We start from the raw sequence: 17,631 nt of genomic DNA, 5'->3' as shown, positions 1-17,631 counted from the left end.
GGGGCACCCCAACATCCTTTTGTGTTTTCTGAATTCTATATCGTGTATATCTATTTTCTGACTTTCAGAACACTTTATGTAAAACATGCTTGAAGTAGGGGCCCCTGGGTGGCTCCGTCGGTTAAGTGTCCGACTCCTGGTTTCGGCTCAGGTCATGATCTCACGGTATAGTGAGATCGAGCCCCACATCGGGCTCCTTGCAGACAGTGCAGAGGTTGCTTGGGATTCTCTGTCTCTCTCTGCCCCTTCCTTCCCTGCTTGCTCGCTCTGTCTCTCTGAAAATAAAAATAAATTAAAAACTTAAAAAAAAAAGTTGGAAGAAGATCAGTCAGTCTCTGTCTGTTTTTAAAAAACCAAAGAATCAAACTAAATCAAATAAAAAGCTAAACTCAAGGGATTTGTACTCTTTCCTGTCCCCTCTTCTCAAATATTTGATTACTACATGAACCTGGAAGGCGGTATGATGCAGGGGCCCTTAATTTCCACGGATGGCTATGGAAATAGCCAATTAATAAGAATCCAAGCTTATTTAAATGTATTCCCAGAGCCAAAACAAATGGTCAAGAACACAAAATACTATGACATAGTTATTAGCGTTTCACAGAGGAGACAGCTAAGGCTCAGAGTCTGTCCTACTCACAACGCTATTCACACTGTCATCCGTGTGTTTCAAGCGGTTTATAAGTTCTGACAACTTTCTCTGTCCCCGAGTATCTATCTGAAATGTACTGAAGTGGTTTCACTAAAAATGACTCTTGTAAAGGCAGGCTTTTAAGAGTGGTAAAATATTTCTGGCCTTTTTAGTGGATGTTTTTAATGATAGCCGAATTCATTAGTTTTATCTTGGTGTCTCAGGAAGCACCACAATCTCAGAGACTTAAAGCAACACTCACCTCTTATCTTACTGTTCTGGAGGTGAGAAGTCTGGGCGTGGCTTGGCTGGATTCCCTGCTCGTAAGGCTGAGGCCAACATGCCAACGAGCCTACACTCTCTTCTGGGCCTCAGGGTCATCTTCCAAGCTGTCACGGCTGGGACAGGACTGTTTTCTGCCACGGTAAGACTGAGGTCCCCATTTCCTTGCTGGTTGTATGTCCGTGGTCACGCTCACTCTCAGCACCTAGATTTCCACCTGCATTCCTTATAGTCCCTTTTTTTTTAAAAAAAAAATATTATTTACTTATTTTTGAGAGATAGAGCGTGAGTGGGGGAGGGGCAGAGAGAGAGGGAGACCCAGAATCCGAAGCAGGATCCAGGCTCTGAGCTGTCAGCAGAGAGCCTGACATGGGGCTTGAACCCACGAACCGTGAGATCACGACCTGAACTGGAGTCAGATGCCTAACCGACTGAGCCACCCAGGCGCCCCTCCTGATGGTCCTTCTGTCTTCAAAGGCAGCAATGCAGACTCCCTCTTGCATCAAAACCTTCTCAGGCTTGGAAACCCTGTCTCCGGGAGGAGCCCAATCCCTTTGAAAGGCTCACCTGATTGATTTTATCTTAACATCACCAGATGATCTTATCTTAAAATCAACTGACACAGGACCTTAACCACAGCTGTAAAATCCTTTCAGAGCAATACCTTGAGTCGTTGTGTTTGAATAACTGGGAGAGGGTGCAGATTCACCAAGCGTAGGTATCTTGGGGGCTGTCTTTGAATTCTCACCACAACTGATGACTAGGCTGAATGTAGTATAAATATTACCACCACACCACCATCACAGAACCTGTCTGCTCTGCCCCCTGCTGGGGGACTTCCCTTTCAAGAATCCAGGTGGGGGTGGGGGGGAGCATTACCCTTTCATTTCTACTTATTTATATAGGGTCATATTTAAGTGATAAGCATCTGGCTTTCATCTGGCTTCATTTGAGCCTTATAAGTCCAGGCGCAAGAGACCTTAATATCCATACATAATTGGGAAAACTGAGTCTCAGGGAGATATAATTATCTGCCTGAAGTCCCATAGCCTTCCCTATGTCCATATTCCAGGAGTAATATTCCGTACTTCAAGGTTCTGAATATATCTCAGAATTTGACTTCTGCAATACTTAAGTAGCATCATCTCTTAGTTTTATTTTTCAGAATTGCTAGGAAAAGTTATGTTTTTCAAACCTTGTAGAGGAGATATCACAGAAATATCACCAATGGCCATGGTCTCCCCGTTGTATGCAACATGAGAAAGAGCTCCATGTACAGCCACAGGACCACGTGGTCAAAAGCATTTATGTATTTTTTCCTGGAGGGCAAACATATTGTATTAAGTAAATACCATAAATGGAAGCTAATTTTGAGGTTTAACTGAGGCAGCGTTTCATTTGCCGTTTTTCCGTTCTATATGGTCGATGCAGATGTGGAGGTGTTTCAGGACTTCACGCTTTTATGTTGCCTAAAGTGTGACCACACTCGTGGTCACCAGTACGTGGTTTAGGCACTAACGTCAAAGCCACGTCTAGTATGATGTAGAATTAACAGAAAACGCTCCAAGCTTATGTTATTCACAAAGCACACTGTAATCTTTAAAGGACCATCTAGACTCTGCTTTAACTCTTGTCAAAAATTTTAAACTCTGCTGAAGTTGGATGCATGTCGTTTGTAAGAACGGACTGATAATTACAAAATGTGAGTCACCGGGAAGGCAGAATTCTACAGAATCCTCGAAGGTAGAAAGGTGCTACCATTCTGCAAATGGGTGAAGCACGTCCCCATGAGGTTTCGGGACTTGCCCGAGAGCACACAGCTTGGGAAGTGATAAGAGTTGAGACATAAATACACATCTTTAGGCTCCGTTCGCTAGTTGCATCCCTGGATGGGAAATGCATTGTAAGCAGTTTTCTGCAACTACTGTCATTTTGTAACCAAGAGGAGTGTTTGGATATAAGGTGTTGGAATTCAGTCCCCACCCCCACCCTACCCATGCCAACCATTCCAGAGGCTGGGACCTCTGGCCCTGTTTTCATTTTCCCCAACCTTTCTCCTGCTGCCATTCAGGAGACCTCACTCCCACCGTCTGCACGTGCCTGTTCTCTTTGCTCCGGATCCTCGGACCCTAATAAATCTGTACTAAAGCTCAGTGTTGTTGCAGGGGTGTGGCTCTGGGAGCGGTTCATCTGCTCAGCAGTGAACGCAGCAACTGCTTGAAGTTAGACCAATGAAATATTTTGGGGAGGAGGAGTATTTTACCACTGACATTCTGGACGGCTTGTGGCATACAGTGACGATAAAAAGCAGACCGACTTTTAGTTTTTAAAAAATTTTTATCGACTCCCATTGCTTCCTCGGACGTCGACCTGGAGCAAAGGACAAGAATGTCCCATGAGCTATCTATAAGGCTTCCAGTTCTTTGCAAGATGTTCCTTGTTGCTAGGGGGTAGAGAGGCAACACACCCCATAACATTTTGAAAGTACGTATATTTTAAACACATTGTTTTGAACTTGTGTATGAAATGGAGAGTACATCCCCAAGTATCTCAGGGAAAACAGTTTTGGTTAATAGATCGCTGAGAAGCCAGTGCCTTAGAGATTTATCCGGGTTCATAATGGGTTTTAAATTTAGCGTGTTCCCATTATCAAAGAACTTTTAGTTTTGCTTGTCTCTGGGCTCATAGAGAAGTGGACATTTTAAAACATTTCAGGTTGGGGTTTATCCCACTCAGGGATTAAGACAGGCTACGTCAAATCTGGACATTGTGACCATGCTTATATTACCTAATCTGGCTGAGCATCAGTTTCTCCATCCACAAAATGGGAATGAATACTAGTGCCCACCTTATAGTCATTATGAGACTTAAAATCGGTTGCATAAAGGGCATTGAAAAAGCTTTATTCATTATTCAGTGGCCAAAAGATTGTAAATGTTTAATTCTTTTTTAGTTTTAAAATTGTTTTAATGTTAATTTTTGAGACAGAGAGAGACAGAGCATTAGTGGGGAAGGGGCAGAGAGAGAGAGAGAGAGAGAGAGAATCTGAAGCAGGTTCCAGGCTCCGAGCTGTCAGCACAGAGCCCAACGCAGGGCTCCAACCCATGAACCATGAGATCATGACCTGAGCCAAAGTCAGACACTCAAGTGGCTGAGCCACCCAGGCGCCCCATGTACATTTTTGATTCTTAAAATTCTTAAAATTTTAATTCTTAAAAATGTTTTTACTCTGATACAAAATTCAGCATTTTCTTTCTTTCTCTCAAATAAGGAACATAAGAACACTCTACGGGTATTTAAGGACATAACCTCACTTCACTGTGGTTGATTTTTATTTAGCAAATCTCTCCAAGGGCACTAGATGGCGACCTTCTCCTTTAAGAAAAACAGGAAACGGAACAAAATAAAACTAAGATTCATTAATACTTTTGCTTTGATAGTTGAAACTTACTGCTACAGAGTCAAAAGCAAATGACACAGGGTAAAGCCACGTCTTTGAACGCCACGTTGTCCGAATCATAGAATTTCTAGATTTTCTGGTGTTGAGCTAGGAGCAGCCTGTTAGGGAAAGCACTCTGTGTGGGCATCGAGAATCTCGGATCCAAACTTATTAACTTAGGTCGTGACCTTGGACCTTACCTTTAGGCATCTATTTTTTTTTTTCTCTTAGAATGTTAGGTGATTGGGTTAGATGGGTTAATTGTTTTCAGCTATGAAATGCTATGATTTTTTTTCTTTTTCATAATTCAGGGTTTACTCTCCTGCCAGGCTATCTTTTCTCAAGTGTCCTTTGTGCTCTAAATTAAATATTTATTAAGCCAATGGACAAGATTTAATGTCAACATTGCTTAAGTTAAAACTGATGTATGAAAAAATAAGATTAATTTTGGAACTTAGGGATGAATTTAGGGTTTTGAGGAGTGTGTCTGTGTGTATGTTAAATCTTGGTCTAAATATTGCTTTTTAAAAAAATTTTTTAACATTTTTATTTTATTTTTGAGACAGAGAGACAGAGCATGAACGGGGGAGGGTCAGAGAGAGAGGGAGACACAGAATCTGAAACAGGCTCCAGGCTCTGAGCTGTCAGCCCAGAGCCCCACGCGGGGCTCGAACTCACGGACCCTGAGATCACGACCTGTGCCGAAGTCGGACGCTTAACCGACCGAGCCACCCAGGCGCCCCATGCTTTTTTTTTTTTTTTTTTTTTAAATAAGCCGGAGAAACATTTGAATATCTGCATTTAAGATAATATAAAAGTTGAGGGGCACCTGGGTGGCTCCGTAGGTTAGGCGTCCAACTTCGGCTCAGGTCATGGTGTCGCGGTCCGTGGGCTCGAGCCCCGCGTCAGGCTCTGAGCTGACAGCTTGGGGCCTGGAGCCTGCTTTAGATTCTGTGTCTCCCTTTCTCTCTGCCCCTCCCCCGCTGGCACTCTGTCTCTCAAAAATAAATAATAATGTTAAGAAATGTACAAAAGATCATGTAAAACTTGAAAAAACCTGTCCAGGAATCATTTTAAAACTGTATCTGTTTCATAAGGTTGAGCCTCTGCTAGTTTTGAATGTGATAAAGTTTACTAATGTGTTATTTTTAAAATATCACTTGTGAGTGTTCCTAAAAGGATTCGGGAAGTTTAAGTTGGTCATAGATAGAAGCGACCACACCAACAGGACTTAGAACTCCTTCTCAAAGATGAGAAGCAGATTGGCATCTGGTGTGATTAAGAATTCAGCTGTGGTTTGAAAGGTGTTTGATTTAAAATAATCAGATGAGCAAAACTAACAGTCAATAGTAAATCCCTAGAATAAAATATATTTCAGGATTTGTTTACAAACCAAAGTATATGAGTTAGTACTTTCAGACAAGGTAGAAAGATTTTCGTTTTTAATAAGTAGCCACTGATTATACACTGATCTTTCTTTAAGCTGAGAGCGCAGAGTCCTCTGGTATCTCGGTCTGCGTGTATTTTTTTTTTCTTTAAAAACACATTTACTAATCTGTTGATCATTACCTGATCAACTCCTCCCGTGGCAGATAAACCCTTAAACAGTGATTCACGTTATGAAATATGCTCTCTGGGACACACACATACATAAGAAAAAGAAATTTTAGGCATTAGCAGATACTCGGGCTCAAACAGGAAGAAGAATCCATTTAGCGTAAGGTGAGGGGATGGAAAGGCAGGTGAGGGAAAAATACAGGTTACAGATGCAATTTCGGTTTTAATTTCCCTCAGCCCGGCCCTGGTCCCGCGGGCCAGCCCTGCGGCAGGGGCGGATGCCACTTCACAGCCACGGAAGACGATGCTGCGATTCCATTCGGATGCTGGATGTACACACATTTTAATTGCAGCGCGTGAAATAAAATCCAGGCTCCGAGAAGTGCACAGAAGGGCCTGCCCCTCATCCCGCCAAGCGTTTGGCTCATTACTTCGTGCATATTCATTCAACTTTCCTTCCAACAGCTGACGATTTCCAGCACAATTTTCGGCTGAAAAAAAGTTGAAACTGCGAACGCCTTGCCATTATTAGTGGGGGGTCAAAGCCCCAGGGCTTCCCAGTAAGAGAAACACGCGCGCCCGCACCCCTTCCCCCTCCCCCGCCCGCCTACCTGATCCAGAGCAGAAGAGAAGCGGACGGTGAAAAGCAAGGTGAATTAAGGCGGCTGCCGGGTGAAGGCGGCGCGGCGTTCATGAACCCTCTCACCCTCTCGCGCGCACACACACACACACACACACACACACACCCCACAAAGTCTTTAGGCTCCGGTTACAAGCGCTGCGTCATCTGCCAGATCACATGGTGATTGTTGCTATTTCGAGGACCGAGTGGCATCGAGCTCCCCCCGCCCCGCCCCTTCCCTTTGGTACCATATAGCGTGTGGGAGCGCTCGCTGGGCGATGGGGTGACGGCCGGCTGTCTGGTCCACCCGGCTCTCGGCGGGCGGCGCGCGCGGGGTTCTCACGGAGCGCCCGGGGGCGGGGGTCCCGGGGGAGGCCGGGCAGCTCTAATTGGTTTCTCAATGAAAGATAATCACCTATTCCCCCGAGAGCCTGGGGATTAGCGCTCGGCCTCGCCTCCGCTCCGCGCTCAGACGTCCCGTCCCTGCCCTGGGCGCTCGCTCCCCGGCCGCTCGGCGCTAGGGGCTCGCAGCCCGCCCGGCTCCGGGGTCCGCGCCCGCCGCGCTCGCCCCCCGCGCCCGCCCGCCCGCCGCCCCGGCCCGCGCAAACTTGGGCGGAGGGGCTCGGCGGGAAGATGAGCGAGCTGCAGGAGGACTTCGCCCAGATCCTCATGCTCAAGGAGGAGCGCATCAGGGAGCTGGAGAAGCGGCTGTCGGAGAAGGAGGAGGAGATCCAGGAGCTGAGGCGGAAGCTGCACAAGTGCCAGTCGGTGCTGCCCGCGCCCTCGCCGCACATCGGGCCGCGCACCACCCGGGCGCAGGGCATCTCGGCGGAGCCGCAGACCTACCGCTCCTTCCACGACCTGCGGCAGGCGTTCCGCAAGTTCACCAAGTCCGAGAGGTAGGCGCCGGCCGGGCGCTGCGGGCCGGAGGCAGGCCCGCTCGGGCGGGGGGCGCGCGCGCGCGCGCGCGGAGTGGGGTGTCCCCGCGGCCCCCGGGCCCCGGCCGCGTTTATTTTTGTGCCTGGCCGTCACGTGCCGGGCCGGGCTCCGCGGGGAGACGCGCCCCGGCCGCGTGGGGGCGGGGGCAACGCGGAAAGTTTGCTCGCGCCGCGGAGTCGGGCCGCGCCCGGCTGCGGGGACGGAGCCCCGCGCGTCCCGGGGTCGCTGGGGCTCCCCGAGGCGACCCCAGTCCCGGGCCGCAGGGCGTGCTCAGGGTAGGGGGGGGGAGGAGCGGGGGGCGCCGGCGTCCGGGGGAGGGGCGGCCGGCCGGGGTCGGGTGCGGTGCAGCGACTGAATGTGCCCCGCGCCGGGGCCCCGCGGGGCCCGTGCAGGGGCGTGGGGAGGCGGGACGGGGGCGCGTCTCCGCTGCGGGGATCCGGCCTCCCGGGTGGGGACGGGTGAGGGGGGGAGGTTTATGCACAGGGTCACTCTCCTGGCAGCTGTGAAGTCGGCGCGAAACTCCGAGGAAACCCCACTTTGTGGACGTCCGCGCGCCCCGGGCTTGCAGGCGCCTCGGTGACCTTGCACCTGAGGCGGGTTTGGGGCTGCGGGCCAGCCCCGTCCCAGGGCGGACCACGCTGTCTGCCTGTTGCCTTCCTTGGGAACGTTTGCGCCTTCAAGTGGGGGTGAGGCGGGAGGGGAGCCGTCCCTCCGGGCGCCTCCTGGCTCCTTCCCTTCCTCTCCGGACACTTGAAGAGCCGGATCCTGCCGGTGGCGAGTTGTGTGCGGCTCGGGGCTAGCGCGCGGAGGAGGCCGGGCGACTTTGGCCGCAAGTAGGAAGCTTGTGCACTCCCCGCCGCCTGCAGCGGAGGGGCCGATCGATTAGCTCCAGCATTAGAGCGCCCGTGGACATTAGGGCAGGAAGTGCACACTCCAGGGCCCATTACTGGCTTTTAGTCTCTGGAAGTGCGCGGCCCAAAGTGCACTTCGCAGGATATTGAATATTCCATTAGGCGTGCCTTCATGCCCGCCCCCCTCTTCCCTCCTCTTAGATCACTCGGTGTCTGAGTTTGGGGCTCCCAGGGGACCCCTCAAGTCGTCCCTCCCCCCTCGCTCTCTGAGGTGGAGGCCAGCACTTGTAAAGAGCACTTTCTCTTGTCCGGTCTCCATCCTGGCTCTCAGGGCCCCCTCCCCCGCCACTGCACCCCTCCTTTGTCTCCCTCTCCGGTGCCTTGATGAGCGTGCCTGTGCGGTGGGGGAGGGGAGCACAGGCGGCTGGGCAGGGTCGAGGAGCTGTTAGAAGAGGGCCAGGCGCTGGGAGGGGGCAGGGGAGAAACACAGGAGCCGGGTGGAGAGGATTCGCCCTGGGGGCTTGGGCCCGTTCCGAACCGACGTCTAGGGGGACCGCTTTCAGCGTCCCAGGGGACACTCGGCTTACAAAGTGACACCGTCCACATGGCACCGTTTGGCCCAGCCTGCCCTGAACGTCCCCGCCCGATGGAACGGTGGCATTCTTCCCTCCGCCAGGCCGAGACCCAAACAAGGCCCTCCTCTCTGGCCTTGCCCTCGGTGGGGAGGCGGCTGCCCCGGGCTGAGGCTCCGGCGGCGCGGCCGGGCTGCGCATTCCGCGGCCGCTGCCCTGCCCCTCGCTCAGCAGCTGGAATCAATCTGCCCACCTCCTTGAGGAGCCACTTCGTCAGCGGTCACCCGGCAGCTGCTCGCCTCCCGGGGCCGACGGGCCGGCCGGGGCTTTATCGCATTTTTGGCGCATTTTTGGCATTTCAGATCCCCGCTCTGGGCTGCGCCCCTCCTGGGTAACCAGCGCCCCTTCGCAGCACAGGGGCCCCGCGTTGACTCTCCCCACCCAGAGTCCTCCCTCACTCGGGGGCTGGCTCTCAGAGGCGCTTTTATCCTCCAGGATGAAATCTCTCCAGCAGCGAGGACGTTTTGTGTGCGCTGGGAGGAAATGGCTGATCTTTCCTAGGCACCCCCCGCCTTGGTGTTAGGGGTAGGAGCCTCCGGCCTATGCGGGGAGGGGAGCCTGCTCAGGAGAGGTCAGGGCATGTTTGTATCTACACCAAGGAGCTGGAATGCTCTGCAACTTCCTCTCTGCTTTTCGCTGGGATCCAGGGTGAACTTTTTCCCACTGAGCGCTTGGGTTTTTTATACTTTCCAAGGGGGAGCCTGGGGTGTATTTTCAGCAAGCCGGCTCACTAGGGTTGAAACGATTTGGTCAGGTACACTCTTCCGGGACAGTAGCCATGGGCATCAGGTACGACCCCTAGCCCTGAAAGAGACAATCACAACTTCATTGTTGGTGAGGCACCTTAATTTGGTTCAAGAAGGAGAATGATTGAAAAAGGAGTTGTCTGATACAACACGTAACAGCAGACAAGACGCTTTGGAAATAAAGTCCATTATGGGGCGCCTGAGTGGCTCTGGCGATTGAGCCTCTGACTCTTGGTTTCAGCTCAGGTCCTGACCCCAGGGTCGTGGGATCCAGCCCCACGTGGGGGCTCTGTGCTGTGTGGAGCCTGCTTGGGATTCTCTCTCTCTCTCTGTCTGTCTGCCCCTCCCTCTGTCCCGCTCTCTCTCTCTCTAAAATAAAAATTTTTTAAAGTGTATTTCCTGCTTATCAGATACTCGGATTGGGGGGGGCTCAATATTCCGTCACCTTACGTAGCCCGTGTTGAAAGTGGCAGTATCCTGACCACATACCCGGGCTCAGACACTGCTTTATTGCAAGGCTGGTGTTCCTTGGCAGTTGCTGCTAGATTTGCGGGATAACTATTCAGGAGTTCATTTCAAACTTTACTAAGACACACAGCGTTTAGAGGCACAAGAAAGAACACGTATTTTGAAATGGTAGGAGTCTGTTTGGTGGGCAGGAGGAAAAAAAAAAAAAGAGCTTTTGCCTAAAAGCGCCGTTCTAGAAAATGGTGGCAATCTAAAATATTTACATAATAGGTGGCGAAAATATCTTACGCATTTATTGCAGGGGCAGGAAATGGCAGAATTCACCGACTGTTGTAATCAAGTCAGTCCAATTAGCCAGATCTGCCTCTGTGTGTCCACGGAGGGCAGAAGGCACAATTTCCATTAAGAATGATCTCAGTATCCAAGGAATGCTTAGATGAAAATTATACCAGGGAAAGGGAAGATCTAAGTGCTCAGCATAAGTATCAAGTGTACAATATGATGATCGTGTTCAAAAAGAAAACATCCGACTTATTGCAGCCCTCGTTTTCAGACCCCATAGAAATGCCCAGTAGGGATCAAGTGATTATCTTTGAAAACCGGACGGTATTTTGGATGGTGATGATGATATCTTGAACTTCTATGTCACTTTCTGCCAGTTGAGTCCCAGTACGTCATGTTGTTTTCTGTGAGCTCTACGCTCCGTGCCTGGATATACTCCACATCAAGAATTACCTAATATCCTTAATTCTTTCCCTTTATGTTTTACGCACACCTGAATTCCTTGCTTTGGCTGCCCATTTAGCTCAGAGGACTGCAAACCGTTGTTTTTGTTTTTAAATTGGCTCAGGCAAAGCCTGGAATCAATATTAATCTGTAACAGGGACAGTGGATTCTTTCCAAAGCCATTTGAGCTATTCCTTTTACAAATCCCTTGATTCTTGACGATGCAGATTCATCATTTGGAACTTGAACCTCCTTCCACTGGGACACGGATGCTTCGGGACGGATGCCCCAGAAAACTCCTTGCTTTTTGCATGTCTAATTCCATTCAGGTCTGGTTTGACCTTCAGACGAGAAATCAAGGGATTTGGCCTAATTTTGATATAAGCAACTTCAATGAAATGACTCGGTACCAGCCGAACTCTGGGCCCAGCTGACTAATTATTCACAGAGAGAAGACACAGCGCTTTTGAAAATAGCAGAGATAATCATGATCGGGAGAGCAAAGCCTTTGCACGTGAGGAATCTCAGTCGTGAAGTCGCTCGCCTGAGATCTCACAGCGAGGAAACACGAGAGACGAGTTTCAAGCCCGAATCTTGAGGTTTGTAGGGCCCAGGTTCTAAGCTGTCATATACTGTCACCTCGGAATTGGGTAATTTCCATCTTGGTGACTGGTGAGGCCTTTCGGGCAGAAAGAAACAAACCTACCCTAATTTCGAATAGGATTTCTGTGAACAGTCCTAGAGCCAGCAGTCCAGTGACCCCTGGCCTCCGAACTCTTGTATCCAGCACATAGGCTTGGACGCGCTCGCCAGGCTGGGGTTTTCTCAGGCGTGCCTCTCTTGGGATGGTCAGTTTACCAGTCTTTCTTTTTGTTTCCTTCCTGCCCTTCTCCTGTCATAGGTGGGGATGATGAATACGATGGTTGGGACAGCGATCTGAGTTGCGTCCTGTGAACACCATTCATTAGACTCTTTGCCTTTTGCCTTGCAGACCAGACCGCTCATGCTAATCCCTTTGTCCCTACGAGTTCTCCCAACAAAAGGAATTTATTACTAAGTGACAATATATCAATGTGTTACCCAGTTATCTTTGCCGGGTTAACATAGTAATAGTTTAACAGCTTCTGGGAGAGGACGTTGGTTTCCTTGGCTCAGATGAGTAACGTTTATGACAGGAATTTAAGGGGAGGCAGGCTGAGGAGGGCAGGGGAGGATTTTTGTGCTGGGAGGCTTCTCAACATCCTGGTCTTTGGGAGAGGACAGGTTCTGAGCATAGGCTTTCATCACTCCTTTCGGTCAGAGCTGCACGGGTATCGCATGGGGCAGTACCCTGCCTTTAGTGACGAGAAAACGGAGCACATTATCACCAAAGTGCCTTTTACGGGATCTCAGAAACGGGACCAGAAAAGTAATTCAGGTTTCTTAATTTCGCATCGGTGCTCGACTTGGTGAACTGATGTCTTCAACTTATCGTCTGTCCGGACTTCTTGTTTCAGACCTATTCACTCTGCTTTGAGATCGGCTCAGCTTCTGGAATCACGTACCGTTTTCAGATGTATTTGTGACATGCCAGGAATTCCCGTGACGTTGGAACCATTGATCTATGTATAGGCTGAAAGTTCACATTTAATCACGTAGTCATTAGAATTTGGCTGATCCCCTTGAGGTTATTTCTAACAGACCTGAAAACACGACAGATGTCGTATCTTGATCCTCTTTCCAAAGCACCCTCTTGCCCTACTGTGGAAGAGATGCCCACAGTGTATTAAAACCCTTCCTCTTGGGGCGCCTGGGTGGCTCAAGTGTCGGTTAAGTGTCTGACTCTTGGCTTTTGCTCAGGTCATGATCTCACGGTGTAATGAGTTCGAGACCCGCACTGGGCTCCGTGCTGACAGTGCAGAGCCTGCTTGGGGTGCTCTGTCTCCCTCTCTCTCTGCCCCTCCCCTGCTCCTGTGCCTTCTCTCTCAAAATAAATAAATCAGTAAATAAAAAAAACCCTTTCTTTTGATCAGATTTTCAGCTGATTTTGTAGTTGCTCAGAATATGAATAATTATTTTCATTTGCTGTTGAGAATGTGCCTCGCGGAGTTCGGGGACGCTGTCTTATCCAGGATTCTTGTAGCTCTTGGAGGTTACTGAAGTTTGGGAATTGTCAAAAAGGAGAGCTGACCTTGAGTCTGCCTCTGTGGGTGTGCCTCGCTGTTGGGTCCCCGAAGAGAAGGGACCATGTGTGTGTGGTTACGTGTAGGTGTGTGTGTGTCCGTGTGTGTGTGCACGTGCACAGATAGCTACTTAATTCATCGTATGCTTGTTACACTTCTTGCTGTGGTCGTTATTCTGAGACTCCTCTGCGTTGGCCCAAATCAGTTTCTTGCGGAAAAGAAGATGTACGTGTCTTCATACAATAGACTTCATACAATAGGCTACAGCGTCTTGCGGTTTGTCAAACGCTCGGGCTTGGTGTGGGGCACACGTGCCAGCTTGGCTTCCCAGAACCGGGTACTGGACCCAATCTCTGTTCCTTCCTCCTTTTCACTCACTGATGGTTTTTCACTTCCTTTTCTTTGTCCTTGGGTCTGCTCGTGCTCTGTCTCTCGTGCGCGCCCCCGTGTTTCTCTGTTCCGGCCCAGCGTCTGTGACTGCGGCCAGATCTGTTTCGTTTGCAAAAGTCTTAAAACAGCACACGCAGAACGGAGTTCTTGTTCATAATGCTGCTCTAACCTTTTAGAGTCTATCATCTCTTCAGATGTTTCGGGTATCATGCAATTTGAATTTCCTAAAGTTTAAAAGATATCCACTGTCTGTATCGAAATCTATAACACTTTTAATGTATTTGCTCAATAAAATATGCACATTTCCAGGAAATGTGTATCTTTGAAATAGACTTGTTTTGTTCTAGAAATACAGATGGTGGAAGTAATCTCCTTAGTTTTCTTATTGCCCTTAAGCAACAAATTCCTTTTTAAAAACTCTTAGCCTTACTCCTCATGAAACACTATTTAGTTCGTCGTACGAGACGTTGCTTTTATTCTAAATATTTCCGTACTGTTTCTTATGTGTGAATAGAGTAGAAAGCCAGGCTTCCTTGGAAAATGGTGTAGTTTTAAATTCAATCGATATAAAGTTGATATTGACTAGAAAGGTTTGAAGTACTGTCTCTAATTTGCCTCTCTCGTGAACTAAGTGCATGTTTATAGCTTTTTCTTTTCTTTCTTTCTTTTTTTTTAGTGCGTGTTTGTTTGACCTATTTGTGCAACTTAGCCGTGAACAGTTAATACGTTGATACTAGGAGGTGATGGGAGGTGACTGTTGTGCGTAGGGACACGTGGGTACCACTTTGGTGGGCGAGCTGATATCCTGAACATGCTGGGTTCATCTGAGTGTTTGTTTATGAAGGCTAATCCGATAAGACGTCTACAGGAATTACCTTGTGGGTTAAATTTTTGACTTGTGAACAAGAATAGCCCACCACAATTCTCGAGTTATTCTCTCAGGTTTGTTGCTAATTCAAATTGTGCTTCCTTTCTGGTCCTAATAAATTAGGGAGTGCTTCCTAATGTGTTTGAATCCTCAAATGTGTCTTTATTTGAGCACTCTGACCTGAAAGGCTGTGAGAACACTGCTGGCAAACCTTATGGGGAGTCTAAAAATAACCTCTGTGTTTGCCTCTTACAAATATTTGTATGTCTATTTCTTCAACTATATGCTACTCTGATTCTGTGAGGAGCGGATCTAAAGCCTTTGGGTAAACGTTAATATTTTTCTCGATGTCTCTCGTTGCCCATGTGGTACGGATAATGCTAATTTTGTGTGTCACATGGCCACCAAGGAACTTGGCTCCATATGCCCCAAATTCTTAAAATAGAAAATTCTTTTATATCTTAGGTTGTAAACCCCTGGGTAGACACCAGGTCTGTTTACAGTAAAAATTCCAACCTAATAAAACCCTCAGCTTACCATAATTTTCTTTTCCCAGATGCTAATTTTTGGGCAAAGTGTAAGAACAGCACATATGTAGAATGTGTTAAAAACAAGCAAGCAAAACCAACCAACAATCAAAAGATCCCTGAACCTTCTAGAGAATAAAACCAGCTCATATTTAGTTCAGTCTCCTCTCGGAGAGTGAGATCGCTCTGAAGTATATGGCACAACATCCTCTGTCTCTCCAGGCAGATTTCAGCTGTGCTGAAATAGACACAGCGATGTGTATTTGATTATTTTGAGTTTCCAACGAGTAGGTAATAGTTTAAAAATCAGATTTCGTGACTTGCCTTGCTTCTTAGAAAATAAGATCGAGAGCACTCACAGACCTCTCTAGGGAGAGCCCTCCACTCACATTCCAACTGGCTTCCTAGACGGTGGTGACAAATAGATGGCAGGAAATTGCACATAATCCACAGGCGATCTCGACTCTTCACAAGAGTGCGTTGCACATGGGGACGTCACGCCTCTGGTGAGTCACTGCAGGAAAAATGTTTGAGAACTTCTGATCTGAATAATGGCTCTAAGAAAATGAAAATCTCGACCCTGGGACACTCAAAGCTACTTACTTATAAGTCACAGTTGTGAGATTGACTGCACTCTCTCTGTTCAGCGCGTCTACGTCAGACCGACATTCCCGGAAGTGTGATGTTCACAGTATTGTGGCACTCGGGATGCTTCTGGGTGGTGCACAAGTGAATTTATTCCATGCAAACAGTTAGGAGTTTCCGTAAGTGTTTGAGGAAGACGTTGCATTCACAGCAAGCCCATGGTGTGTGTGTCTGTTATTGCTTATAATAAGGCTAAGTTGAAAAATTTTTTAAATCTTTTTACTTATTTTTGAAGGAGAGGGAGAGAGAGCATGCGCGGGGGAGGAGCAGAGAGAGAGGGAGATACAGAATCCGAAACAGGCTCCAGGCTCTGAGCTGTCAGCACAGACAAACTGTGAGATCATGACCTGAGCCGAAGCCGGACGCTCAACCGACTGGGCTCCACCCAGGCGCCCCAATAAGGCTAAGTTTTAAGAAAAAAATATGAACGTAGAGATTGTGTGTAGATGGGTTGGCAGAAGGGGATGGGGGAACACGGCTTTCATGCTTCTTTTCTTACCCCTTCCCCGTTTGGGAAGATTCTAGCTGCCTGTGTTAGCTTTGGTGACTCTTTGGAGAGCGATCAGTTCCTCCACCAGGGTTAGAGCAGGGACTTAGAGTGAGGCAAGAATGGTGGGCTTTTAGAGAATATGCTCTTGTACGGAGGACAAAGCAGTCTGGTTAAGAATGAGTCACTTTACTATATCATCAGACAAACATCTGATTTCTGCCCCCACCAGATTTATGAATTTCCTTGCCATACCACAGCAGGGGCCCCAGGTGAGCAGGACAGCAGGGGAATGATAAGGGATGCTGGGCTGGCCACAGTCTCCGTCTAGCTGGGGCCCCGGGGAGCTCTGTCCCGGAGCGTCTGCCGTGCAGTGCGGCCTCTCTGTTCCCCACAGGGTTCTTCCTTAGATCCTGACAGTCTGCAGCCAAGTCTGGCCGTGAATGGTAGCGCTGTGGCATTTTATAGCCGGAAAGACATGATTTGTTCTTTCTTTCTTTGTAAAAACGCAATTTGGGAAAAGTGGGGAAGGGAAAATCTGTTATGAAAAGACAAATTTATTTTCCTGTAATCTGCATTTCATTGACTTGACTAGGAAACTAGATTAATGCAAACACGAGGAGAAAGGCTTGCTAAAAGTTAATATTGTTGACAGAACGGCTTTGTGGAAACATGAGAAAAACGTGAGAAGGGAGGGAAAGAATATACAGGCCGGAAGAGGTATTAGCAACAATCCAGTCCTCTTCCAGAGCATAAAGCAGACTGTTTTCCCCTCCTACTCAAAAAAGGGGATCCTTAAGCTCTGGATGTAGGTACCCTCCACAAGATAGAAAAAGCAGGTGGAGGGAGAGAGAAGGAGGGAGAGAGGGAAAGAGAGAGAGGTTGCGATTTCAACATTGACCACAAGATGGCAGCAGAAGCATATTATTTAGTAGTTGGCAATGGCCTTGGGTTGACTGAAAATAGACTCCCAAACAAGACATCTTTCTCCCTCTCTCCCTCCACCCGCCTCCCCTCCCCCCCCCCCGAGTTTATTTATTTATTTTGAGAGAGATTGCAAGCATGGAAGGGACAGAGAGAAGGAGAGACGGAGAAGCACAGGCCGGCTTCCCTCCTTCAGCGCAGACCTTGATGTGGGGCTCAAACCACGGAGCGTTGAGATCATGACCTGAGCCAAGATCAAGAGTCTGACGCCTAACCAACTGAGCCACCCCGGCGCCCCTGCATACAGCCTTGTTAATGTCAGCATTCAAGTATTTGGACAGCGTATCATTGAACGCGTGTCGTGCTATCATTTTCCATTTAGTAGTGATTTGGCGGAAAGTGTTTAAAAAGCCAGAGTGCGGTGTCCTTCCGTAGCATTTTTGCCTTTAGCGAGGGGGAGGCAAGCGGTAAGCGGTGCACTTGACACGGAGAGGTCTTTGAACATGAATATCCATCCGAGGGAAATTCCTCACCCCCTGTGAGGTCTCTGGGCTCCTATTTGCCCGAGAGGAGACAACGGAGAGAAGAAAAATGGGAAATTAATAGTAGTAAAAAGCATTATGTGCGAGGAGGTAGGATCGAGGCTTCCTACACAACCCCGCCCTCCATAAAAAACTAACAGACAATTATTATAAGAAAAAGTCAGATGGGCTATTTGATGAAACTTTGCGTAGC

The 17,631-nt window shown here is 48.6% G+C and overlaps 1 protein-coding gene and 1 non-coding gene across 2 annotated transcripts in view; one reads left to right on the top strand and one right to left on the bottom strand.

The window, feature by feature from the left end:
- Positions 1-1,274: 1,274 nt before the first annotated feature.
- On the bottom strand, positions 1,275-1,359 carry TRNAW-CCA. The gene has a single exon. It is a non-coding gene; the product is annotated as a tRNA-Trp (tRNA).
- Positions 1,360-6,720: 5,361 nt separating this feature from the next.
- The window catches only part of PRKG1 (protein kinase cGMP-dependent 1), a 1,261,759-nt gene continuing 1,250,848 nt past the window's right edge, over positions 6,721-17,631 (top strand). The window contains exon 1 of the mRNA XM_043596140.1: positions 6,721-7,430. Within this exon, the coding sequence (XP_043452075.1) occupies positions 7,165-7,430 (266 nt within the window). The 5' untranslated portion in view covers positions 6,721-7,164. The remainder of the gene's footprint in view (positions 7,431-17,631) is intronic.

This window comes from Prionailurus bengalensis, chromosome D2 (assembly GCF_016509475.1).
Source record: "Prionailurus bengalensis isolate Pbe53 chromosome D2, Fcat_Pben_1.1_paternal_pri, whole genome shotgun sequence".
Lineage (NCBI taxonomy): Eukaryota > Metazoa > Chordata > Mammalia > Carnivora > Felidae > Prionailurus > Prionailurus bengalensis.
The sequence above is the reverse complement of the archived record's forward strand: the minus strand, read 5'-3'. Positions and strand labels throughout refer to the sequence as shown.